Source organism: Phyllobates terribilis, unplaced genomic scaffold (assembly GCF_046119375.1).
Source record: "Phyllobates terribilis strain yellow unplaced genomic scaffold, ASM4611937v1 Scaffold_3__8_contigs__length_932513732, whole genome shotgun sequence".
Taxonomy (NCBI): domain Eukaryota; kingdom Metazoa; phylum Chordata; class Amphibia; order Anura; family Dendrobatidae; genus Phyllobates; species Phyllobates terribilis.
In genome coordinates, this window is record NW_027362763.1 from 365,969,535 (window position 1) to 365,997,453 (window position 27,919).

A 27,919-nucleotide genomic window follows, 5' to 3' on the forward strand; every position below is an offset into this window, starting at 1 on the left:
AGGAGGTCACGGCAAGTGACCGGGACAGTCTCTGGGTAAACGGGCAGGAGGTCACAGCAAGTGACCGGGACAGTCTCTGGGTAAACGGGCAGGAGGTCACAGCAAGTGACCGGGACAGTCTCTGTTTAAACGGGCAGGTACGACCTGTGACGGCTGAGCCTCCAGGTAGGCTAGCAGGCAGATGGCAGATGAGTGCTCCCAGGTGAGCAGGCGAGAGTCTCTGGATTAGCAGGTGGTCACAGCATGTGACGGCGGAGCCTCCAGGTAGGCTAACAGGCAGATGAGTGCTCCCAGGTGAGCAGGCGAGAGTCTCTGGATAAGCAGGTGGTCACAGCATGTGACGGCGGAGCCTCCAGGTAGGCTAACAGGCAGGTAGCAGATGAGCGCTCCCAGGTGAGCGGGCAAGAGTCTCTGGACTGGCAGGTGGTCACAGCACGTGACGGCGGAGCCTCCAGGTAGGCTAACAGGCAGGTAGCAGATGAGCGCTCCCAGGTGAGCGGGTTAGCTGGTCCATAGACAGACTGACAGGAGTAGGAAGGCAGACTGTCGGACCTCAGGCTTGCAAGCAGGTAAGCGGATAGCAGGCAGGAATCAGACAGCAATCTGGCAGGAAACTGGCAGGTAACTGGCAGGTAACTGGAAACGGGACCTGAGGGCTGAAGCAGAGTAGTGAACAGTGCAACAACATTGCTCGGGCACCTCCATTTTGGAGGAGGTGCCTTATATATGGAGGGATCCTCCGGCCATTGGCCGGGGACTCCTTAGGGCGACGCGCGCGGCCCCTTTAAGAGAGGGGGAGCGCGCGCGCGCGCCCTAAGCACAGTGACCGGGGGAGAGCGGGCGCTGCAAGCAGAGCGGGAGGAAGCCGCCGGGCACGGAGCAGAGAGGTGAGGGGAACAGCGTCCCTGCCTAGCAGGAGGCAGGGACGCCGACGCTACAGTACCCCCCCCTTTAGGCCCCCCTTTTTTAGGCCAGACAGAAATTTAGCAAGGATGAGAGGGGCATGGATGTTCTCCCGGGGCTCCCATGTTCTCTCCTCAGGACCAAACCCCTTCCAATTCACTAGAAAAAAGGTCTTTCCTCTTACCCTTTTGGTGGCCAGAATGTTCTCTACCTCAAACTCGTCTTCAGCAGAAACCGGAGGAGGAGGCGTACCTGTAGACTTGGAAAAGGAGTTAAGTACCACGGGTTTGAGAAGAGATACATGGAAGGAGTTAGGGATCCGTAAGTTGGCCGGGAGTTTCAATTTATAGGCCACCGGGTTGATCTGTTTGATAACCTCCAGTGGGCTGATGAACCGAGGCCCTAACTTATAGGAAGGAATCTTGAGCCGGACATATTTGGATGAGAGCCAGACTTTATCTCCGGGACGAAATTGTGGGGAATCCAGGCGTTTTTTGTCGGCGTGTCTCTTCATCTGCTCGGACGACTGAAGGAGTGCGGATCGGGTACTCTCCCAAATGGAGGAAAATTTGCTAACGAGAGATTCCGCGGCCGGGTTGTCCACAGAGGTGGAGACAGGAAAAGGGATCCGAGGATGCTGACCGAAGACTGCAAAAAACGGGGATTTAGAAGAAGATTCGCTCTCGTGATTGTTGTAAGAGAACTCGGCCCATGGTAGGAGATCCACCCAGTCTGAATGGTGGGCATTAACGAAGTACCGGAGGTAACTGGTCAAATTCTGATTGATCCGCTCCACTTGACCATTGGACTGTGGGTGGTAAGCGGAGGAGAAGTCCAGGGTGACGTCGAGCAGTTTACATGTGGCTCTCCAGAAGCGTGAGGTGAACTGAACCCCACGATCCGACACGATGTGGAGAGGCAGACCATGGAGACGGAAGATGTGGCGGATAAAGTCTTTAGCTAGCTCGGGAGCAGATGGGAGGCCTGGCAGGGGAATAAAATGAGCCATTTTGGAAAAGCGGTCAGCGACCACCCAAATGACCGTACAACCGGCAGAGACGGGGAGATCTGTTATGAAGTCCATAGCTATATGTTGCCATGGGGCAGCAGGCACAGGCAGAGGAAGAAGGCGGCCGGCAGGCAGGTGTCTCGGAACTTTGTTGCGGGCGCAGGACACACAGGCAGAAACAAAGTCAATTACATCCTTGTGCAGGGTAGGCCACCAGTAGTGCCGGGTAATAAGCTGGAGGGTCTTTTTCTGACCGGCGTGCCCAGCTAGCTTAGACGAGTGACCACAGTGTAGAATCTTCTCCCGATCGGACTCCGTTACGAACGTCTTACCGGGAGGGAGACGATTTAGGCCCACGGGGGCTACCTGCATTACTCTGGCGGGATCGATGATGTGTTTAGGCTCCTCCTCAAGATCAGACACCAGAAAGGATCGGGACAGGGCGTCAGCTTTGATGTTTTTGTCAGCCGGACGAAAATGAAGAATGAAATCAAAGCGGGCAAAAAACAAAGACCACCAGGCTTGGCGCGGGTTAAGTCTCTGGGTGCTCTGGAGATATGCCAAGTTCTTGTGGTCAGTGTAAATTATTACCGGGTGGAGAGCCCCCTCGAGCAGGTAACGCCACTCCTCCAGTGCCATCTTAATGGCCAACAATTCTCGGTCTCCTATAGAATAATTGCGCTCAGAAGAGGAGAAAAGTTTGGAGAAAAAGCCGCAGGTTACCTTTCTTCCGGAAGAAGATTTTTGGGTAAGTACCGCCCCAGCTCCGGAGGAGGAGGCGTCAACTTCTAGGAAGAATTGTTTGTTGCCGTCCGGACGATGCAGCACCGAGGCGGAGAGGAAGGCCTGTTTTAAGGAAAGAAATGCCTCCTCTGCTTCGGGCGGCCATTCTCTGGGGTTCGTACCTTTACGGGTGAGAGCAGAGATAGGGGCGGTCCGGGAAGAGAAGTGTGGTATGAACAGGCGGTAATAGTTGGCGAAGCCCAGGAACCGCTGAATAGCCTTCAACCCCTCTGGTCGGGGCCACTTCTGGATGGCAGACAGTTTCTCAGGATCCATTTGTAGACCTGTCTGAGAGATTATGTAGCCCAGAAATGGAAGAGAGGTCTGCTCAAAGATGCACTTCTCATATTTAGCGTAGAGGTGGTTCTGCCTGAGCCTGAGCAGGACCTGACGAATGTCCCTCTGGTGAGTAGGAAGATCCGGAGAGAAGACCAAGATATCGTCCAGGTACACCACCACGCAGGAGTAGAGAAGATCACGGAAGATGTCATTGACCAACTCTTGAAAGACGGCAGGAGCGTTACAGAGACCGAAGGGCATCACAAGGTACTCATAGTGGCCGTCCCGGGTATTGAATGCCGTCTTCCACTCATCCCCCTGACGGATACGGACCAGGTTATACGCCCCACGGAGATCCAGTTTGGTGAAGATTCTAGCCCCCTTCAGATGGTCAAATAATTCAGGAATAAGCGGAAGGGGGTATTTATTCTTCACAGTAATCTGGTTTAGGCCTCTATAGTCTATACATGGACGGAGTGAGCTGTCCTTCTTTTTGACAAAGAAGAAGCCTGCTCCCGCCGGGGAGGTAGATTTCCGGATAAATCCCCGGGCCAGGTTCTCCTCAATATATTCAGACATGGACAAAGGGTAGATTCGCCCACGGGGAGGAGTAGAGCCGGGCATCAGGTCGATTGGGCAGTCGTATGGTCTATGAGGAGGTAAAGTCTCTGCCTCTTTTTTATTGAAGACATCCGCATAATACCAATAGGGAACCGGAAGACCTGGCAGATTGGCTGGGGTAGGAGAAGGACGGGCAGGACGAACGGGAAATAGACAAGTCTTATGGCAGTCCTGTCCCCAGCGAAGGACCTCTCCGGTCTGCCAGTCAAGCACGGGTGCATGTTTCTGGAGCCAAGGCAGGCCAAGCAATAGTGTGTGAGAGAGTCCAGGCAGAACATGAAAGGAGATGCTCTCAGAATGCAGCATTCCCACCTGTAGAGTCAGAGATTCGGTGATGAGTTGGATGGGACGTGGTAAGAGACCCCCATCCACGGCGGCGACAGATAAAGGTACGGCCAGAGGTTTGGTGGGAATGTGGTATTTTTCTACCAGGGATTGAGAGATGAGATTTCCAGCAGCTCCAGAATCAAGTTGAGCCAGTTCAAAATAGCGGTTCTCTCCACAGAAGATAGAAACAGACAGCATCAGGGATGGAGAGGGTTTACTTTTGTCTAGGGCGACCTCTCTGAGCGATCCTAGACACAGGCGTTCCCCGACCTCTCAGGGCAGGAACGGATCCGGTGCTCCTTACTGCCACAGTAGAAACAGTTCCCCTCGGCACGACGTAAGTCTTGACGGGTCTTGACCATCTTGGTCTGGTCGACCTGCATAGGCTCAGGTGAGTGTGCCTGGGGAGTAACAGAGGGAGTGACGGGTCTCTGGAAGGTAGGGACTAGACGTGGAATCCTCCTCTCACGGGTGACCTCCCTAGCGCGCTCCTGGAACCGGATGTCAATCCGGGTGGCAAGTGTAATCAAGTCGTCGAGAGTGGTAGGAATGTCCCGACCGGCAAGTTCATCTTTAATACGGCCGGACAGACCCTCCCAGAAGACGGATACCAGGGCGTCGTTATCCCAGGCCAGCTCCGAAGCAAGGGTACGGAACCGTATGGCATATTGGCCCACGGTGAGACTCGCTTGACGGAGGCGTAGCAGAGATGAGGCGGATGAGGTCTTCCGTCCGGGTTCATCGAAGACCTTCCGGAAAGCCGTGAGAAAGGCTGGCAGGTCGGACACCAGAGGGTCTCCTCTCTCCCATAGAGGATTTAGCCAAGCCAGTGCCTCTCCCGTGAGATGGGACATGATGAAGGCTACTTTGGCCCGGTCGGAATTAAACTGGTGGGACTGGTGTTCAAAGTGCAGGGTGCACTGGTTAATGAAGCCCCGAGCTTGAGCGGAGTCGCCTCCGAAGCGAGGAGGTGCCGAAAGCCGGATTCCAGAGCAGGATACTATGGTATTGGTGGGCAGCGGAGCAGCCGGGCTGCGAGTCATGACACTAGCGGTGGTTGTTGGTGGAGCAGTCAAAGTGTCCAGGCGAGTATTGACATTCCGCAGGTGACCCAGGATGGACTCCTGTTGGGACCTCTGTCGGGACAGTTCATGACAAAGGTCCGAGAGCGAGGGAGCTTGGGTGCCACCGGGTTCCACGGCCCGAGCAAACTGTAACGGGTCTGGGAGGCGGAACCTCTGAGCAACTTATACAAGGGGGCGGTCCTTGTAAGGAAGCGGGTGGCGACCAGGGAAGACAGGCAGGCAGTCACAGCAGGTGACCGGGACAGTCTCTGGGTAAACGGGCAGGAGGTCACAGCAAGTGACCGGGACAGTCTCTGGGTAAACGGGCAGGAGGTCACGGCAAGTGACCGGGACAGTCTCTGGGTAAACGGGCAGGAGGTCACAGCAAGTGACCGGGACAGTCTCTGGGTAAACGGGCAGGAGGTCACAGCAAGTGACCGGGACAGTCTCTGGGTAAATGGGCAGGTACGACCTGTGATGGCTGAGCCTCCAGGTAGGCTAGCAGACAGATGGCAGATGAGTGCTCCCAGGTGAGCAGGCGAGAGTCTCTGGATAAGCAGGTGGTCACAGCATGTGACGGCGGAGCCTCCAGGTAGGCTAACAGGCAGGTAGCAGATGAGCGCTCCCAGGTGAGCGGGCAAGAGTCTCTGGACTGGCAGGTGGTCACGGCACGTGATGGCGGAGCCTCCAGGTAGGCTAACAGGCAGGTAGCAGATGAGCGCTCCCAGGTGAGCGGGCAAGAGTCTCTGGACTGGCAGGTGGTCACAGCACGTGATGGCGGAGCCTCCAGGTAGGCTAACAGGCAGGTAGCAGATGAGCGCTCCCAGGTGAGTGGGCAAGAGTCTCTGGACTGGCAGGTGGTCACAGCACGTGACGGCGGAGCCTCCAGGTAGGCTAACAGGCAGGTAGCAGATGAGCGCTCCCAGGTGAGCGGGTTAGCTGGTCCATAGACAGACTGACAAGAGTAGGAAGGCAGATCGTCGGACCTCAGGCTAGCAAGCAGGTAAGCGGATAGCAGGCAGGAATCAGACAGCAATCTGGCAGGAAACTGGCAGGTAACTGGCAGGTAACTGGAAACGGGACCTGAGTGCTGAAGCAGAGTAGTGAACAGTGCAACAACATTGCTCGGGCACCTCCATTTTGGAGGAGGTGCCTTATATATGGAGGGATCCTCCGGCCATTGGCCGGGGACTCCTTAGGGCGACGCGCGCGGCCCCTTTAAGAGAGGGGGAGCGCGCGCGCGCGTGCCCTAAGCACGGTGACCGGGGGAGAGCGGGCGCTGCAAGCAGAGCGGGAGGAAGCCGCCGGGCACGGAGCAGAGAGGTGAGGGGAACAGCGTCCCTGCCTAGCAGGAGGCAGGGACGCCGACGCTACAGGTAGCAATGTTCCCCAATGATAATCCGCATGTGCTGTGCACATGCTGCGGAAATTTCCGCTGCCGATTATCATTGCGGAAAAAAATGCAGCACTACCAATTATTTTGCGGAAGTGCTGCGTCTTCGCCGCCATTGACTTGCATTAGACCGCATGGATTACGCATCACTGTATATTTAGATGCGTAATCCAAGCGTTCTAATGTGTGGATGGTACCCGGGTGTAGATGAGAGGAGAGTCTCCTCCACACCCAGGTACCATTAAAAAATCTGTAAAAAAAGAATAAAATAAAAAATAAATGTATACTTACCTTCTGGCGGCCCATGCAGCGCTCCTACTTGCTTCCCGGCACTTTGCAGTGGATTGAAGGACCTGCGCTGACGTCAGAGTCATGTGACAGGTCACGCGACGCTGACATCGGCAGGTCTTTCAATCCACTGCTGCCGGCAGCCGGGACCGAGGGAAACAAGCCAGCGCGGGTCATCGGAGGGTAAGTATAGATTTATTTTTTTATTTTTAACCACTCTCTCGGGTCACACTATATAAATCCATGCAGTTTGCATGGATTTATATAGTGTGACCTAGTTGTCACAAGCACTTTCCAAGTGATGCTAATCGCTTGGAAAGCGCTTGTCAATCCGCATGCGGAAATGTCAGTGGGTAAACGCTCCATTTCTGCATGTCCCTGGCAGGAAAACGTATGTACAATCCGCATGTACAATCCGCAGGCGTTTTTTTCTGCCAGGGAGATGCAGAAACGCTCAGGAAAAAATCCTGAGCATTTCTGCATCGTGGGCACATAGCCTAAAATAACTTCTAAATTTCCTGCTTAAGCTATTATACAACCTATGCTAATCCCTTCTGATTGGCTGCGATATAACATGTGATGTGATGTCCGCAAGGCACGATGTGGAAGCCCACGCGGTTGTGCCTGTGGTCATGTAAGCCTTCTATGTTTAATGCAATCTTCTGCATTGTGTTAAAAGGCGACCAATGTTTATATAAACTTTACAGTTATCATGGTTTTTATCTTGCATGATAAATGCCCTAAAAATTAGGAAAAAGCTATCTCAGAATTTCTATTTTTTGGTCAACTTGTGTTATACAAAATGGTTTAAAAAGCAACTATAACGTCAAGTATGTACAGTGGGGAAAGCAAGTAATTGATGCACTGCTGATTTTGCAAATTTTCCCACCTACAAAGAATGGAGAGGTCTGCAATTTTTATCGTAGGTACACTTCAACTATGAGAGACAGAATCTTAAAAAAAATCCAGAAAATCATATTGTATGATTTTACATAATTAATTTGCATTTTATTGCATGAGATAAGTATTTGATACAATAGAAAAACAGAACTTAAAACTTAATATTTGGTAAAGAATCCTTTGATTGCCGTTAAAGAGATCAGATGTTTCCTGTAGTTATTGACCAAGTTTGCACACAGTGCAGCAGGTATTTTGGTCCACTCCTCCATACACATCTTCTCCAGATCTTTCAGGTTTCAAGGCTGTCGCTGGGCAGCATTGAGTTTCAGCTCCCTCCAAAGATTTTTTATTGGGTTCAGGTCTGACTAGGCCACTCCCAGACCTTAAAATGCTTCTTACGAAGCCACTCCTTAGTTGCCCTGACTGTGTGTTTCGGGCAATTGTCATGCTGGAAGACCCAGCCACGACCCATCTTCAATGCTCTTACTGAGGGAAGGAGGTTGCTGGCCAAAATCTTGCAATATATTACCTCATCCATCCTCCCTTCAATACGGTGCAGTCATCCTGTCCCCTTTGCAGAAAAGCACCTCCAAATTATGATTCTTGCCCCACCATGTTTCATGATTTGGAAGGTGTTCTTAGGTTTGCACTCATCCTTCTTCTTCTGCCAAAGACGATGAGTGAAGTTGATATCAAAAAGTTCTATTTTGGTCTCATCTGACCACATGACCTTCACCCACGCCTTATCTGGTTCATCCAGATGGTCACTGGTGAACTTCAAACGTGCCTGGACATGTGCTGGCATAAGCAGGGGGACCTTGCATGCCCTGCAAGATTTTAATCCATGACGGCGTAGTGTGTTACTAACGGTAATGTTTGAGACTGTGGTCCCAGCTCTCTTCAGGTCATTGACCAGGTCCTCCCGTGTAGCTCTAGGTTGATTCCTGACATTTCTCAGAATCATTCTTACCCCACGAGGTGAGATCTTGCATGGAGCCCCAGACCAAGGAAGATTGACACTCTTGTGTTTTTGTTACATTTTCTAAAAATTATGCCAGCGGTTGTTGCATTCTCACTAAGCTGCTTGCCTATTGCCCTGTAACCCATCCCATCCTTGTGCAGGTCTACAACTTTGTCCCTGGTGTCCTTAGACAGCTCTTTGGTCTTGGCCATGGTGGAGAGGTTGGAGTGTGATTGATTGAGTGTGTGAACAGGTGTCTTTTATACAGGTAATGAGTTCAAACAGGTGCAATTAATATACAGTAGGTAATGAATGCAGACAGGTCTGTGGGAGCCAGAATTCTTGCTGGTTGGTAGGTGATCACATACTTATTTCATGCAATAAAATGCAATTGAATTATTTAAAAATCATAAAATGTGATTTTCTGGTTTTTATTTTTAGATTCTGTCTCTCACAGTTGAAGTGTACTACCATAAAAATTACAGACCTCTCCATTCATTGTAGGTGGAAAAATTGCAAAATCGACAGTGTATCAAATACTTATTTTCCCCACTGCTCTGGAACAATAACAATGAGGTTTTCTACTAATATTATATTGATGAACTACCCCTATCATAAAAATCAGTTCAGCAGAAATCTGACACCCAACAATCCCACTGATACCAGCCCGGCAGCGGCCAGATGTAAGACATGGTACAGAGTGTTTCAACACTGCTCCATTTATTGGCTGCTGACAGGCAGACTAGGTCCTATTATTAATTTGAATAGGAGCTGATCTGCAATACCCGACAGCCGCAGTGTTTTGCTGCATACACTATTTACATCCTGCCACTGTCCGAGCTGCTAACATCTGATATGTGGTGGGTGCTGGGTGTTAGATCCCCACTGATCTGGTGTTAAAGTATGTATTTGGTGTTGCAGTGATTATACTGTCCCGCAGATTAAAAGGCTACGTTCCCGCGATTAGTTTTTGGTGAGTTTTTTACGCTGTGATTTTTGAAAAAATGAAAGTAACCTATTTTACTTTATGGTTGCAGAAATTGGACAGAAAATCTGTAACATGAAATCTCACCAAATGCTCATTGTGGGAACATAGCCTTAAGATTATGAAATATGTGTACCAGATCATAGGGTAGGGCTGGTCAGCTAAACACTCTCTGGGGCATTATAATAATATTTTTATATAGTGCCAACATATTCTGCAGCTCTTTACATGCATTATCATTGCTGTCCCCATTGGGGCTCACAATCTAAATTCCCTATCAGTACATCTTTGGAGTGTGGGAGGAAACCGGAGAACCCAGAGGAAACCCACACAAACACAGGGAGAACATACAAACTCCTTGCAGATGTTGTCCTTTGTGGGATTTGAACCCAGGACCCGAGCGCTGCAGGGCTGCAGTGCTAACCACTGAGCCACCGTGCTGCCCACATTATGACTCTTGGCCAACATTTCCAAGCTCTATTAACATGTTAATAAGAGTTTAACATTAAACAAACCTTGTTTTTGAATATTTTTTTGCTAGCTTTGTGAAAAAAAAAGTTATATTGAGCAGAAAACCCTGCAAATATGTTGAAGTAAATACATTTGTTATTTTTATTTACTGATTGCAAATGGAAATAAATGTCTCAATGGAAAAAGTGTCTTGAAGTGCACCCTGATGAGAATGATAATTTTTTTTTTTAGGATTCCGATCAGAAGATGAACCTCTGTATCCTGGTTTCATGCCACACTGTAAGTAACTCTTCTTTTAATAATATTATGAATAATATATGCAGAGTTTTAGGGCTGTACTGAAAATTATCTTAGAAGATGTGTAATATGTAATGGAACATACTAAAATGCTGTTGCAATTAGACATTGAATTGGTTAAGAAGATTTTCAGCAGGCAGTAAGATTTCTTAGCAAAATTAAAGGGGTTGTCTGGCTTTAGGGTTCAAGTCTGCAGTCACTCTATGTGAGGATGCTCCGGTGCCGAAAGCAGGCGGTCATGTGACCCTAGAGGTGTGCGCCTCTTAATGAATAAGGAGAGTCTGACTGCAACACGCCCCCTCATTAAGAATAGTGAGAAAATTGCCAGTCTTGATGAATCAGGGACAGTGTGAACCCTGTATAAAATGCTACAAATATGTATAACAATAGAGAATAAATGGAAGTCAGCTCACCCTCCACGGATTTCAGCATGTCGAAGCCAGGAACAATGTGTGGTCACATGTGGAGCTAATGCAAAAAAGAAGTGAAAAATTCCTGCCCCAAAAAGTTATATTAAAAAATTCCAAATTTTTATTACATCATTTTAAAATCTGATGTCACCTTGTGACCTCATCAGGTTTTAAAATGATGTAATAAAAACTTGGAATTTTTAAATATAGCTTTTTGGAGCTGGAATTTTTCACTTCTTTTTTGCATCAAAATGCTACAAAACCAGATTTAAAAAAAAAATGGATCGAAATGGACTAACAAATAATATGTTAAGTTTGTCCCCATATAGATCACAAAGTCAAAGATAGAAGCTTCAAAATGACATTAATACAATATATGAAAAATAATTAATCAGGATACTTTTTATATAGGGATTACACATTCTAACTCTATGAAATTATTCAATTAATCAATCAATTAGAACCAGATCGATAGGGAAACAGATAAAAGTTTTTCATGTTCACACACTAATAATCCTTTTGATGTAATTACAGTGCCTTTGACAGCAGCAGTTTGTTTCACCCATATTGACGTAAAATTCCTGGAAACGTTTGGGGTAACATTTGGCGTAGAAGGTGACACAGTTACTTTGTCTTGCGCTGTGCTTTTAACTCCTGACATCAGCAGACTGCGACCTGAAGCTGAGTGGTACAGAGACGGTGAGTGACTTCTAATCAACCGAACATATTAAATGTTAAATGTCCAATTTCATATTCTGACGAATGCAGATTAAATGAATCAAAGTTTAAACATAAGAATGTCCTCTGTTGAACTTTGTGCATTTATAATAGTTGGAAAATGTTTCACTTGCGACAACTTAAAACCAAATAAATTGTTATTGTCTAGGATTCCATAATAAGATGTGCAGTGCGTCATGGGCATAGATATTTCTGTAATAATAGTCCAAGAGAATAAAGTATTGCTATTCCCCATCACTAGGCCGTGTTACGGGTCCGGGTGGTGGAACCTCTGTGCCGAGGTGCAAGGAGGGACACAGAGGGGCGTGACTAAGTATCCACCCGAACCGACCCTGGTTGTACGGCAGCTAACGACACCGTGACCAGGGAGGATCTGGGCTGAGGGACCAGGTGCTACTCTGGGGACGACCTTGTAAGAGAGCAGGTGGCTCCCACGGGTCAGATGGCTGGGACTGACCGGTATGGCGGATGGACACGGCAAGCAGGCGGAAGTCCCTGGTAGCTGACAGGTGGTCACAGTTCAAGAAAGCAGGGCAAGTAGCAGTCTTTAGGTTTACCAGGAAGGTGGTCACAGCAAGTGACGGCAGGATCTCCAGGCAGGCTGGCAGGAAACAGGCAGGTGCTCCCAGGTGAGCGGGCAGACAGACGAGGCGGGTAACTGACAGGTAACTGGTGGGCGCTCCCAGGTGAGCGGGCTGATGGACACCGCAGGTAACTGGCAGGTAACTGTTGGACGCTCCCAGGTGAGAAAGCAGACAGACGAGGCTGGTAACAGGCAGGTAACTGGTGGACGCTCCCAGGTGAGCGGCCTTGACAGACGAAGCAGGTAACAGGCAGGTAACTGGTGGACGCTCCCAGGTGAGCGGTCTGACAGACAGGGCAGGCGGATGCTCCCAGGTGAGCGGACAGATAGCCAAGGCAGGTAACAGGCAGGTAACAGGTGAGCGCTCCAGGTGAGCAGGCTGGCAGGCTCGGCAGGTGACGGGCAGATAACAGGCTGGCAGGCAGGACGAGAAGTCAGGCTAGCAGCGGGACCTGAGGGCTGAAGCACAGATCAGACATAGTGCAAACAACTTTGCTCGGGCACCTCCACTTTGGAGGAGGTGCCTTATATATGGGAGGTCCTCCGGCAATTGGCCGGGGACTCCTTAAGACGGCATGCGCGGTCCCTTTAAGAGAGGGGGAGCGCGCGCGTGCGCGCCCTAAGCACACTGCCGGGGAAGGAGCGCGTGCCGGAAGCAGCGGGGAGAGAAGCGCTGGAGGACGCCGCGCCAGGAGCGGGGAGGTGAGAGGGACGGCGTCTCTGCCTAGCAAGGGGCAGAGACGCCGATGCTACAGGCTGTACTGAATCCTAGTTTTATAGAGGTAATAGTGACTTGATTACAAATATTTTTATATTGGTGAGGTCATGATGGCATCTGACAGATCTGATGCTTCTTAGGGCTCGTGTAGACGACCATATTTTTGGTCCTAGTGTGATCAAACAAAACATCAGATCGCACTCGGACAAATGTAATTCTATGGAGCTGTGCATATGTCCGATTTTTCCTTGGACCAAGTCTGTCCGAAGAAAAAATCGCAGCATGCATGATTTGCATCTGTAAATTGGATTGCACTCCGCCATGCAAGTCAATGAGTCTGTTAAAAAAATTTAGATGACGTTCAAGTGCAATCTGATTTACACAGAGATGGAGAAATATTTTTGCCATCTTCTCCTCATCTGAGAAAATTAGATCACACTCTGATTGGACTCTGATCAAACTCTGTTCAGAGTTTTTGTTCAAAGTGTGATTAGCATAATCGGACTAATATTCTAGGATGAGACAAAATACGGTCTTGTGTGACCCTAACATTGCAGTAAAGGTTGTTCTTTTGGGTCACATTACAAGTAACTATGTGGAACTCAAGAACTGTAAACTACATGGAGAATGTTTGTATCAGATATGTTTTAACTGATCTAAACAATTTCCATTGACTCCTTAGTTGGCAATGTGGACGCAGTAAGATTAAATATTGTTTCTTTGACCAGTCTTGAACTTCCAAATGGAAGCTCTTATGGACAAAGGACCATGGCAGGACTTATGTTTCCTTCATAACATTTTTCACAATATTTGTAAAAATTATATTTTGTAAAGTTAATATGTCCTGCACTGCTTTGTAGGCTTGATTAAGGCCTGGGTCATTCAGGCAATCAGTGATGGATTACATACATTACTAAGAATACACCAGGAGTCCAAGTCCGGTGCAGCTTGTCTGTCCTGGCATTTGGTTCAAAAGCCATAATTAGACCCTCAACTTGATAACTTTCCATGCCACTGTTGAAATGAGAACATATTTAGAGAATATATATATTATACTACAAATTTCTATTTGTTTGCCTCCATCTGACGTAAATATAGTATATACATTTAAAAGGAGTATCAAGCACTCTTAAATTGATGATTTATTTGAAGGATAACTCATTGATATAAGGTCGGTGAAGGTTCAACAACACTTGATCAACTAATATCATCTCCAGTGGAAGCAGGATGTAAACAAAGTATGGAGTGGAACAGCATAGCTCTGTATACTATGTACAGTACAGACCAAAAGTTTGGACACACCTTCTCATTTAAAGATTTTACTGTATTTTCATGACTATGAAAATTGTACATTCACACTGAAGGCATCAAAACTATGAATTAACACATGTGGAATTATATACTTAACAAAAAAGTGTGAAACAACTGAAAATATGTCTTATATTCTAGGTTCTTCAAAGTAGCCACCGTTTGCTTTGATGACTGCTTTGCACACTCTTGGCATTCTCTTGATGAGCTTCAAGAGGTAGTCACCAGAAATGGTTTTCACTTCACAAGTGTGCCCTGTCAGGTTTAATAAGTGGGATTTCTTGCCTTATAAATGGGGTTGGGACCATCAGTTGTGTTGTGCAGAAGTCTGGTGGATACACAGCTGATAGTCCTACTGAATAGACTGTTAGAATTTGTATTATGGCAAGAAAAAAGCAGCTAAGTAAAGGAAAATGAGTGGTCATCATTACTTTAAGAAATGAAGGTCAGTCAGTGCAAAAAATTGGAAAAACTTTGAAAGTGTCCCCAAGTGCAGTTGCAAAAACCATCAAGCGCTGCAAAGAAACTGGCTCACATGAGGACCGCCCCAGGAAAGGAAGACCAAGAGTCACCTCTGCTTCTGAGGATAAGTTTATCCGAGTCACCAGCCTCAGAAATCGCAGGTTAACAGCAGCTCAGATTAGAGACCAGGTCAATGCCACACAGAGTTCTAGCAGCAGACACATCTCTTCAACAACTGTTAAGAGGAGACTTTGTGCAGCAGTCCTTCATGGTAAAATAGCTGCTAGGAAACCACTGCTAATTACATTCAACAAGCAGAAGAGACTTGTTTGGGCTAAAGAACACAAGGAATGGACATTAGACCAGTGGAAATCTGTGCTTTGGTCTGATGAGTCCAAATTTGAGATCTTTGGTTCCAACCACCGTGTCTTTGTGCAACGCAGAAAAGGGGAACTGATGGACTCTACATGCCTGGTTCCCACCGTGAAGCATGGAGGAGGAGGTGTGATGGTGTGGGGGTGCTTTGCTTGTGACACTGTTGGGGATTTATTCAAAATTGAAGGCATACTGAACCAGCATGGCTACCACAGCATCTTGCAGCAGCATGCTATTCCATCCGGTTTGCGTTTAGTTGGACCATCATTTATTTTTCAACAGGACAATGACCACAAACACACCTCCAAGCTGTGTAAGGGCTATTTGACCAAGAAGGAGAGTGATGGGGTGCTACGCCAGATGACTTGGCCTCCACAGTCACCAGACCTAAACCCAATCGAGATGGTTTGGGGTGAGCTGGACCACAGAGTGAAGGCAAAAGGGCCAACAAGTGCTAAGCATCTCTGGGAACTCCTTCAAGATTGTTGGAAGACCATTTCCGGTGACAACCTCTTGAAGCTCATCAAGAGAATGCCAAAAGTGTGCAAAGAAGTCATCAAAGCAAAAGGTGGCTACTTTGAAGAACCTAGAATATAAGAAATATTTTCAGTTGTTTCACACTTTTTTGTTAAGTATATAATTCCACATGTGTTAATTCATAGTTTTGATGCCTTCAGTGTGAATGTACAATTTTCATAGTCATGAAAATACAGAAAAATCTTTAAATGAGAAGGTGTGTCCAAACTTTTGGTCTGTACTGTACCTGCTGTTGTTAGTTACTTTTCAATAGCAGCTGGTCTACAGTACCTGACTGTGGCTGCTAAGCAATGTGCAAAAGTGTGCTGTTCTGCTCTATACAATGTCCACATCCGGCTGTTGCCGGAGATTATAATAGCTGATTGACTATGACTGATCTTATATTGATGAACTACGCTAGTGATAGGTCATGGATAATAGACAAAACCTTTAAAAGTAAAGCATTACACTATAGCGCTACCTTGTTACTTTGTGTGGACAAAAGGGTTCCCCATGGTGTTGGATTAACACCTTTGCTATCTCTGCTGATTGAGTTGTTCAGTGCATATGACCCAACATACCAGTCATCTGTCAGCATTCAGTATTTCCAGTTGGTGACACGTGTGTTATATGATATAGCTATGCAAATTGCCTCTTCAGAGACAAAGAGGACTTGAACTCTAGTTTAACCTAATGGAAGTAGCTATCCTAAAAGTCAATATCAACCCTTTAACAAGCCTTGACATATGACTTAGGATAAAACCAAACCAGAATCTCAATTTGCAGACACTGTGTTTCGGGTATTGCCCCTCGTCATCAATGCAAAGTGTGAGATCTGATTTGGCTAGGAGAGATGCTTAAGAAGCAATTTGCATATTTAATTTCCCACAGGAGCATGTCTAGAATATAAGTCTCCTGAGTCTGACATGCCAGGCCTGGCTTGTCACTCTCCACAGGGAGAAATGGTACCCCTTAGATTTCATATGATATAGCTAAACACTCTAATATAACAAATATGTTATATTACTATAACAAATGTAACTATTATCTGATGTTGTACATTGAACTTAAAGTTACATTGTTACTTTGTGACTTACTTTGCATACCATTTTGCAAGAGGGATACAATTCATAATATTGCCAAGGCATTATGCCCCGAATCTCAAATAGATAACACTGAATGCCCAGCCAAAATCTATCTATAGATCGATATAAATAAAAAGTATATGGGAAATAATGTTTCACTATTAGTATGAATGAGATTATATATTTCGTCCATAGGAATGGCCTGGCCAAGGTTGTTTGGTGTTTTGTGGTTTGATATGATTTCCTTTTCACATTATTGAATATTAGCACTATGAGAATAGCTCTTGACTTGTTTGCAATTCAATTTCCTTTTCAGATGTCCTGATAAAAGAATCCAAGTGGTACCAGCTGCATTTTGGAGAGGGACGTGCTACCCTGACATTGACACATTTGAATAAGGATGATGAAGGATTGTATACTGTACGAATGGTCACCAGAGCAGGAGTCAATCAGCACAGTGGATTTCTCTTCGTAGCTGGTATTTATATCATTCAGTCATACTTTTCCGTGTATATATAACATGAACAGTCCTGAAAAAGTATTTTTTAAAGCATAATTGTACCTTTTCCCAGCAAATACCATAGACGTGGTCCACCAAGAATGTTCTTGAAGATGTTATAGAATGTTTAGTAATAGAAGATATGTTAATCAACAGTAACTAAATGAAGAGTATTTTGGAAATAGAGAGAGCGAGAGACATTTGATATCTGCTCCAATTTCTGACCATTGGAGAGAACTCTTAGGATATATGAACATGACAACTTTTAGAAGCTGCTTTACTCACATTTTGCTACAGGAAGACCCTTCAAGAAAATAGAAAATGCTGGCAGTGTTATTCCTGAAGCATCTTTCTTGAGGTCTTTTGCTTCATTTTTGGAGCGACTTTTGTTTTTTGTTCCATATATAAGACAGTGGTGCTTCCAAGTGGAAGCCGTCAGAAGAATGGAACGGTTACTTCTTTTAGCCACTTCACGGCTTTTGAAGCTTAAATCGGTTAAACCCAGTTACAAGAGATAGAACATATGCACTGCAAATTGTTTTGACATTAATGGGCATATGTTCATTCTTTTTGTAGCAATTTAGCATTTTTTTCAGGTGTTTGAATCTGCCTGAAAAAGTTGCCATGTTCAAATACCCTTAAAGGGAATCTGTCAGCAGGATTTCACACCGTAAAATACTTAAAAGCGATGTAACTCTTTCAAAGAAAGGTCCAGCAATACCTTTATATGGTCAGTCCGTTTTCCTGTTACTGAGAAATAAGTGTTTGAATCGATATGCAAATGAATCTGTACATCTGAAGCCTCTGTCACTCCAGCTCTAATACCCATCCAGTGCCGCATCTTCTTGCTTGACTGATGTCTCCTTTGCCTGAAGTCTCACAGCATAAAGGCTGTTAGTCAGGCAGGAGGAGGCGGAACTTGGCAGGGAATAGAGCTTGAGTGACAAAGGCTTCAGATGTACCATAATCCTTCAGCCTCATTTGCATATCATTTCAGATGCTAATTTAGTGTAGAAATGGACTGCCCATGTAAAAGTTTTTCTGGACTTGTATTTGAAAAAGCTACATGTGCATATAAATACCGTGGTTTTGAGGTTGAAATCTGCTGACAGATTCCATTTGAAGGGAATCTCTCAGCAGGTTTTTGCTATGAGATCTGACAGCACCATGAGGGAGAGACAGAGAACCTGATTCCAACAATGTATCTCTTAGTAGTCACAGTTTTCTATTCTGTAGATCCAGTAGAGCTGAGATGTAGATCTGTGTATAAACCCATCCACACCTCAGCTTTCTGTGTATAATGTATAGTGACAGAAACCTGCTAATCAATGCTGGGGATGGGATTGGACTTTGAAGCTCAAGGCCATTTGTCCTGTAGTGATAATCTCCAGCTGATAAAACACTGATTGAAACAGCAAACCACAACCTAGTAAGTGGCACATCACTGTAATTAGGGTCTCTTCTCTCCATCGCTTGTACATTAGACCTGTCAATCATATGCAGTGGTGCTGAGAAGAGCCGGCCAGGGGTGGAGCCGGCCTAGTGATTCCCTGACAGATCTTCAAAGTACTGTATACTTTCTCTGAGACAATGGAGCATTTCAAAAAAATAATATATCAGGATTCAATCAGTCTGACAGTGGTTTGGGCAGTATAAATTGTCTGACAGGTTCCCTTTAATACCATTCAGTAAAAGAAATTCAGAATATTAGTATTGAAAATAATAGTAGGACTAATGTGTAAATGGAATTGTTCACTCAGGAATACGCAGCACAGTTCTTATATCTTTAGACTATGTTCACACACGTTGGGTTTTGCAGCATATTTTGCTGTCGATTTTTATGTAAATTTTTAGCTGCATTTTGCAGTATCAGCAAAGTCTATGAGAAACCAGAATTCTCTGTTCACACATGTTTTTTTGCTGGGTATTTTGTGACTTGGTTGTGTTTTTGGAAATAGAGTATGTCACTTCTTTCACCGCTTTTGCAGCAGAAAACGCACCAGCATTTTTACTGCGTATTTGCAGCTTTTTTTCACTTATAGGATGTAATGGGTGTTCAAAAAAATGCAGCAAAAATGCAGCAAAAAATGCAACAAAAAACGCACCAAAACCTGCGTTTTTAATGCAGCTGTTTTCCTGCCAGAGAAAAGCTAGCAGCATATTTTCAGCAGAAAAAAACTCAACGTGTGTGAACATAGCCTTATTTTTTTTATAATACTGAAATCCTGTTATTGTAGATGCGGCAGCCCTGGTGGCAGGGGCACCCGGAGCTCCAATGGATGTGGAATGTCATGATGCAAATAAAGATTACGTGATTGTCTCTTGGAAGCCTCCAAACACAGCCAGTGAAGCTCCAGTAATCGGATACTTTGTTGATAAGTAAGTATTTAGACATTGGCATGTGCCCACACCCTGATACTGCATTCTGTCAGTGATCAGAGATATCCAGTTTAATTAAGGAGTAGGGGTAAAAAAAATTCCTCACTTTCTTTTATACCTTTGGCTTTAGTAACAGTTCCTTGTATTGATTTTGGATTGACACTTGGATTGACTTCAGCACCATGATAACCAATATTGTTACTTCTGAAGGGAACATAGGACTGAGATTTAGATTTGTCTTTTGCATATATTTTGTTCTAGCTTCTGTACATAATAAACACCTCCATATTTACATGATTAGTGCTTCTTTTTATTAACGCATGTATTACTTTTGGGTTGTTTAATTTATAAGTTTGTTAATGTTTTATTTTTTTGTATAATTATTTTTTAAGAATTATTTTCTTCACTCTGTCCAGTTTATATACAGTACAAATAATATTGGTTGCACTTTAGGATGTTATCATAGCTCTATATGTCCACTTTTTCTGAATGTCATGGTACCAATAAATTTGACCCCAACGGATATATGTATTGATAAATCTATTGTTTTTCCACACAGATGTGAAGTTGGCACTGAAAATTGGATTCAGTGTAATGATTCTCCTGTTAAAATCTGCAAATATCCTGTGACTGGTCTGTTTGAAGGACGATCTTACTTTTTCCGTGTTCGAGCAGTTAATAAAGCCGGAATCAGTAGACCATCAAGGGTCTCAATTGCTGTTGCAGCTCTGGACCCCGCTGATCTGTCACGACTTCAAAGTAGGTGCACACATTCTCATTAAGCAGTTGTGAATTATTTAATGTTTTCTTTCTTTTGTCTAATTAGCTTACGTGGGTGTATGTAATGTAGAAGAAATCTTTCCAAGACACAGCAGGACGTTTGTGTATCCAAGAAAGTAGCACACATGATAAAAGAAATCACTTAGATAGAAAGCCTTATGTGTTTAAATCCTATAATGAATATGTCGCATTCAAGCTCAATATACAAAATCTCTGCTTTGTTGCAAACAGTACTTTCTTTGGTATACATAATGTAAATTGTAGCTACAAAATGCACTATGGGAGATTACAAATATTCTATTTCTTGAATTAAAGAGGTTGTCTACTACAATGTGCAGTGGGCAGATCAATTTAAACTGTGTAAATAAGGCTTTCTTCAAATACCTTACAATTCCAAATGTGCCTGTGAGCGGCGCTATCACTGTCCGCTCATCCTCATCATGTGACCTCTGGCTGCAGCTACCTCTGATGACCGGTGATGCCCAGGATTGGAAGCTGACCTGACATCACCGAGGCGGGAGCCGGTCTCCCTGAGTGACTGGGCTGTGGGAGGAGATTCATTGCACGTCACAGCCCAGCATCTCGCTAGTTGCGGCACCCTGAAAGTAGTTCAGGAGAGAGAGCGTGATGCTGGACTGTGACGAGCCGTGAAACTCCACCCACAGCCCAGTCACTCAGGGAGACTGGCTCCCACCACGGTGATGCCGGGTCAATTTCCAATTTCGGAAGTTAATGTGACATCACCGGTCATCAAAGGCAGCTGTAGTCGGGGGTCACGTGATGAGGATGAGCGGACACTGATAGCGGCACTCACAGGCACATTTGGAAATGTAAGGTATTTGAAGAAAGCCTTATTTCTGAAGTTTAAATCAATCTGCCCACTACACATTATAGTGGACAACCCCTTTAAATCCTTAACAACCTTGGACGTATAAGTACGTCCAAGGTCATCTCCCCCCCTTTGATGCGGGTTCCAGAGCTAAGGTCACATTTTACCCGACACATCTGATCTGATCAGCTATCATGTGCCTCTAACAGCCGCGGGTGGAATCGCGATCCACCCACGGATGTTAACATGTTAAATGCCGCTGTCAAACTCCGCCCGCCCATCGGCACGTCTGTCACATGATCGCGGGCCGCCGATGGGTTGGCTGACACCCGCCCATAGCAGATGAGCATTATTGTTGCACATATCAGGGCTGAAACCCTGCTATGTTTAACACAAGTGATCAGATGATCGCAGCTTCTAGTCTTCCATGGAGACTATTGAAGCATGTGAAAAGTAAAAAAAAAAAGGTTTTAGAAATATTAAAAATATCTAAAAGTTCAAATCACCCCACTTTTAGCACGATTCAAAATAAAACAATAAAAAAATACACGTATTTGGTATCGCTGTGTTCAGAATCGTCCGATCTATCAATATATAAAAAGGATTAATCCAATCGGAAAAACTGCATAATGAGAAAAAAATATCTAAATGGCAGAATTACTTTTTTTTGGTGTCTTCAACATTGCAATAAGATGCAATAACGGGTGATCAAAACATCATGTCTACCCCAAAATGGTATCAATAAAAACATCAGATCGGCTTGCAAAAAATAAGCCCTCACCTGGCCCCAGATGCCAAAAAATAGAGACGCTACGGGTCTCGGAAAATGGCATTTGTTTTTTTACCACTTAAATAAAAAAGAACCTGTACATTTTTGGTATCTACAAACTCATAATGACCTGGAGAATCATAATGGCAGGTCAGTTGTAACATTTAGTGAACATAGTAAAAAAAAAAAAAAAAATAATTGTGGAATTGCACCTTTTTTTGCAATTTCACTGTTTTTCAAAAGTACAACTTTTCCTGCAAAAAACAAGCCCTCACATGGCCCTATTGATGGAAAAATAAAAAAGGTATGGCTCTGGGAAAAAGGGGAGCAAAAACGAAAATGCAAAAATGGAAAAACCCAAGGTGGTAAAGGATTTAATGCGCTATTCAAAATTATCAGTGATCAACAGTGTTGTATTTCAACTGCTCCATTGACATGGACGCTCATCTCAACTGAATGTTCATAGATTTTCAGTAGGAAGAATGTCGCGGCCAGACAGATCTACCACTACCTCCCCTTAAAAGGATTGGGCATATAAGTTTAAACTGCCCCATCCTCTTCTCCTTCTCTCTCATCTGTCGGGAGGGGTGGAGATAGTGGGTTCGGAAATCCCAATACACATCAGATGCAAAAACCCTGCAGGTTTGAATACCATTAGTCTAGTGCATATGGGGACCTTCTGATGGATAATAAAAAAGAATGATTGCAGATAGTCGAACAAAGTAAATCATCATTATACATTTTTTAAGTGAAGGTGATAGATATTGTAAATTTTGTTTAAAAAAATCCAGATTATCATTAGATTCTGTCTTCTTAACACCTATGCATATGTATGTGTTTAAATCCTTGTGCCATATTGAACATTTAATCAATATACTGCTTTATTACCACTTACTGCAGAAAGATGAAAAATATATTGAACACGGCTCCCGCAAGACTAAAATATAAAAACAGATGTCAGAGTATATTCCAGCACAGTAGAACATAAAAAAGCCTTGTTATACCTTTATGTCAATAAATCAAAGGGCTCTATCTACAGGCAAGAGCACAGAAGGCTTTGTTCTTTATGCTACTAAAATGCAATTTTAGCTAGAGATCTAGTTAAATAATACACAAAACAAAGATAACGCAACATAAAAATGTAAAGCTAAAATGTCTTTCATACGCAGTCAAAGCAATATACACAGCACAAATATAACTTATAAAACATTGTGACTTTGTATAATGTGATGTAAATTATTCTGTCTTTACAGCAATCCATCTGGATGGAGGGCGAAGTATTGTCATCTGTCAGGATGACCTAGAAGGTATAATAACCTTAATAATCCAAATCAAGAATCAGAATAATGTGATGTTCATTTTTCTTTTTTCATGAAACAGTGTGAGAAAACAGGCAGTTGCTTCCTATGCGCTTTGATCTGTAGCATTAAAGGTTATAATCAGGTTTATTGGACCTATTATGGTATATTAACAAATTGCATATTTGCTGCAGATTTTACTTCTGAAACAACCCCATTGAGATGAATAGAACTGATATTTTGGCAACAAAATCTACAGTGTGGGAATTCACCCTTAAAGGGGTTATCCGGCCTTAGGCTACAAGTCTGCAGTCACTCCATGTGACTACAGACTTGTGAATACTCAGAGCAGGTGTACAGAGCGCTATGAGGATTGTCCGCTACCAGCGCCGGTAGCTGGCAGTCATGTGCCCACAATTATGCAATTCGCAAACTTACAGCCACATTCCGACTAGTCATATATGGCCTTTCTCAATACAGTTGCATTGAGTGAGGCATGTCTAGTCTGCATGTGACCGCATGTATGCAAATTGCATACTTGTGGTCATGCTCCCGTCGTTAGCACCGGAGAATCCTCAATGCATGTAGTGCGTGCGCTGTGAGGATTCACAAGTCTGCAGTCACATATAGTGACTGCAGACTTGTACGCTAAGGCCGGACAACCCCATTTAACCTATTAAAGCATATTATGCTAATAATCTTCCTTTATTTTTGGACTTCTATCATCTACAGACAAGAACTTAAAAAGCACCTGAGATGTTCAGAAACACTATTTACCTTCAGATCTAGGGGTAATCTGCATCTAAATAGTGTTTAAGCCCTGTTTAGCTGGCTAGCAAGAGCAGTTGCAAAAAGGGGGAATGTGAAGTCATATTCTCCCTGCAGCCAATCGCTTCCAGGTATTGGGGTTGTGCAGGGAACTGTTACAGTCTTCTCTCTTTACACAGTGAGCGTGGCTGTTATCACTCCCTGGCACCTTGATTGACAGGCTGCTCTTCAGTGTATTTGCAGTGTATATGTGCAGAGCAGGCTGACAAACACTGTGCCAGGGAATGATTACAATATGCTCATATCATAGTGAGCGGTGACTGTGACAGCTCCTTGCACTTCTCCGATGACTGTGCAAGCGGCTGCAGGGAGAATAAAACTTCATTTTATCCCTGTAGCTGCTGCTCCAGTAAGCTAAACAGGATTGAAACACTATTTACTTGCAGATTAACCCTATGTCTGAAGGAAAATTGTGTTTTTGGATGTGGCCTTTAGAGTTATTTAAAAGTTTGCTCCAGACTGCCAATGTGTATTGATTTCAATAGTCTTCATGTAAGTCTTGTTTTCGCCCAGTGGCACTCACTGTAGGAAGTATTATGATCGCAAGATAAAGTCAGGTGGGTATTAAGGAACTCTGACTCATAGTTGACTTTGTGACTGTATCAGAATCATATTAAATTAATTTAATAATCGTGAGAAAGCTTGCACCGTGAGAGAACGCACCGTTTAGGTGCGATCATTACGTTTGTCCACACCGTGAATCCTCAGGAGCAAGCAGGAAGCTGGGAGAAGGAGAGGGTGGGCTCCTGTAAAAAAAAAGATTGCACAACCCCTTTAATATTGAAATAAATGTAAAAAAAACATTAAAGGGAAACTGTCAGTCAATTTAATCTGTCCAAACCACAGGCAGCATGGCACTAATCCGGTGACACCATTCTAATTGATTAGGTCTCTCTCCATTTCCACACATGGGAGAGACCTGATAATGAACTAGAGCGATGAGGGGGCAGCATGGGTCACTCTTTGATAATAGAGCAAGTACAAACTATGTTCTATTTATCTATTGCTTTCATTTAGGTGATGTTAAAATTCCTGGCCCACCTACCAATGTCCAAGCACTGGAAACCAGTAAAACATATGTTGTTCTCAGTTGGGATCCACCTGTTCCTCGTGGCAGAGATCCACTTGTTTACTACATTGAGAAGGTAAATGACTGCATGATAATAAAAAATAACTCCCTTCCACTAGTATATTTTAGAGATGTGTTACAATTATTGACATTCTTAGACCTTATAACAATGGTACATGTATTTCAATTAGTTGATTTTTTGAAGGCACATAAGAGCTTACAAGCCTTGAAGCATAAGTATATTTTGGGAGGATTTCATTCAGGTTTCATTGGTGGGAATGCAATATTTAAAGGAGGTCGGTCAGCACAAGGAACTGTTTATACTATACTCAGACGTTGAGTGCACTCTTGGCGTAGCCAAATCTGAAAAGCTGGTATATACTGTATATATCAGGGTGTGTCAGGGTTATTAGCGGGGTGCCTCAAGGGTCTGTCTTGGGCCCTATATTATTTAATATATTTATTAATGATCTAGTGGAAGGGTTGCATAGTAAAATAGCAATATTTGCAGATGATACTAAACTTTGTAAAGTAGTTAATACAGATGAGGATAGGGCACAGCTACAGGAGGATTTAGATAAATTGGGGAGTCGGGCCAAACAATGGCAAATGGGGTTCAATGTCGATAAATGTAAGGTCATGCACATGGGAAAGAAAAACAGCAGTCACCCATACATATTAAATGGGAAACCGTTGGGGAAATCTGACATGGAGAAGGACCTGGGCGTCTTGGTTAATAGCAAATTAAATTGGAGTGCCCAGTGTCAGGCAGCAGCTGCGAAGGCAAATAGAGTCATGGCATGCATCAGAAGAGGAATAGGGGCATATGATGAGAACATTGTTCTTCCTCTGTATAAAGCGCTGGTAAGGCCGCACTTAGAATATTGTGCACAGTTCTGGGCTCCGGTGCTTAGGAAAGACATATTGGAGCTAGAGAGGGTACAAAGGAGGGCGACTAAGGTAATAAAGGGAATGGAGGGACTAGAATACCCAGAGAGGTTGTCAAAATTAGGCCTATTTACGTTGGAAAAGAGAAGGCTTAGGGGAGACCTCATAAACATGTATAAATACATCAGGGGGCAGTACAGAGATCTCTCCCATGACCTGTTTATACCAAGGATGGTGACAAAGATGAGGGGGCACACTTTGCGTCTGGAGGAAAGGAGGTTCCTGCACCAGCATAGAAGGGGATTCTTTACGGTCAGAGCCGTGAGACTCTGGAACTCTCTGGGAGAGGAAGTGGTGATGTCCAACTCACTTAATGAGTTCAAGAGAGGCCTGGACGCCTTTCTTGAGAACAATAAAATTACATCTTATGCTTAGTTAATTAATCCAGGGATTTAATCTGACTGCCAGATTGGTGTCGGGAAGTGAATTTTTCCTCAATGATGTAAATTGGCCTATACTGCATGTTTTTTTTTTTGCCTTCCCCTGGATCAACGCTGCGGAATAGCTGCAGTGCACAAGAAATAGGCTGAACTGGATGGACGCTTGTCTTTTTTCGGCCTTATAAACTATGTAACTATATCAGCTACAATGTACAAGAGCTTTCTGGAATACACTATACTAAGCTTGTCACATTCTGACCACCCTGTCCTTTTTACCAAGCACCATCTGTTCTTTTAAAAAATGGTGTTGATGCAAAAGGCCAAAAAGTTGCTAAACTTTGGCACAAATTAAATTTATGATAAATTTGACAACTTTTTGATTATATAAGACTAGTACAAAGTTGATTGTAAATTCTCCCCATTGATGTATTAAGGGAACTTTTTAGGCATGTTGTGTGATCTATGCAGAGGTCATTGTGCAGGGATGAGGAGAGATATGACCATCAGTTATTGTGAATGGTGGGTCCAATGTTATCCAAATAGAGGTGTTACCTGTCATTGTTATCCTGTCTGTGATGGTAATAAGACTACAAAATAGAAAGTCTAATATTGGGATTCATTGCCAGTGTTAAAGAAGCACTCATCCCATCAAAATTTTTATCCTCTTAATATATTGCAGTCATCATATTATATAGTATTGGGTACTTACAATTGCTCATTTTGCCTTACTACCCAGCTAATTCTTCTTTTTTCCATTAGGTCTATGACATCACATGATTAATAACTGACTAGCTGATTCCTTTTAAAGAATTGGTCCACTACAATGTATATTGTGCACATCGATTTAAACCTTTCAAATAAGTCTTTTTGCAAATACCTTATTTTGACATGTTTGCCTCTGAGCGGTGATATCACTGCTCGCTCAGTCTCGGTCACGTAACTCTTGACTGCAGCCGCCGCTGACATCCGGTGATGTCACGTCAACTTCCAGACTCTTGAAGTTGACCTTACATTACCAAGTCATGCCCCAGAGTCTGGAAGTTGATTTGACATCACTGGATGTCAGCGGCGGCTGCAGCTGGGAGTCACATGATTGGGACTTAGCGAGCAGCGATAGTGCCGCTCAGAGGCAAATATGTCAACATAAGGTATTTGCAAAAAGACTCATTTGAAAGGGTTAAATCGATGTGCACAATATACATATACCACCTCTTTAAGCTCTATGTAGAAACAGGAGGTCAATTTTCCCTGTATGAGTCATAAGTCACTGCAAAAGTCCCTGACTCCTGATGAGGAGTTGAAGAGGGGGATGATAAATGCAGGGACAAGAGATCTCCTGTTTCTACTTAGAGAAGAGAAAAGAGAAGAATTAGCTGGGTAGAAAGACAAAATGAGCAACTGTAAGTGTTATAAAATATGAAACTTGCAATATATTAAAAGGATAAAAACTTTGATGGGAGTGTTTCTTTAAAATAGGAGGTCTTTTTCAAATCTAGAGAAATGGAAAATGTAAATAAACATCAACATTAAAAAAACATTAAGAAAAACTGGCAAGGTGTAGATGTGTCTCATAAATTGAAAAAGAAGTATATTTCTATGATACAATATATTGCAAAGTTTTTTGAACAATAGATTTATGTAAAGTCTGGTGAAACAACTGTGAC

The 27,919-nt window shown here is 44.1% G+C and overlaps 1 protein-coding gene across 4 annotated transcripts in view; it reads left to right on the forward strand.

Moving 5' to 3' along the window:
- MYOM2 (myomesin 2) overlaps window positions 1–27,919 on the forward strand; it is a 286,047-nt gene that overhangs the window by 130,104 nt on the left and 128,024 nt on the right. For all 4 annotated transcript variants that reach the window (XM_073675391.1, XM_073675390.1, XM_073675389.1 and 1 more), the window contains 7 exons: window positions 10,216–10,263; window positions 11,226–11,390; window positions 16,793–16,954; window positions 19,213–19,354; window positions 19,914–20,113; window positions 22,986–23,039; window positions 24,876–25,003. In XM_073675391.1, the coding sequence (XP_073531492.1) occupies window positions 10,216–10,263; window positions 11,226–11,390; window positions 16,793–16,954; window positions 19,213–19,354; window positions 19,914–20,113; window positions 22,986–23,039; window positions 24,876–25,003 (899 nt within the window). The remainder of the gene's footprint in view (window positions 1–10,215; window positions 10,264–11,225; window positions 11,391–16,792; window positions 16,955–19,212; window positions 19,355–19,913; window positions 20,114–22,985; window positions 23,040–24,875; window positions 25,004–27,919) is intronic.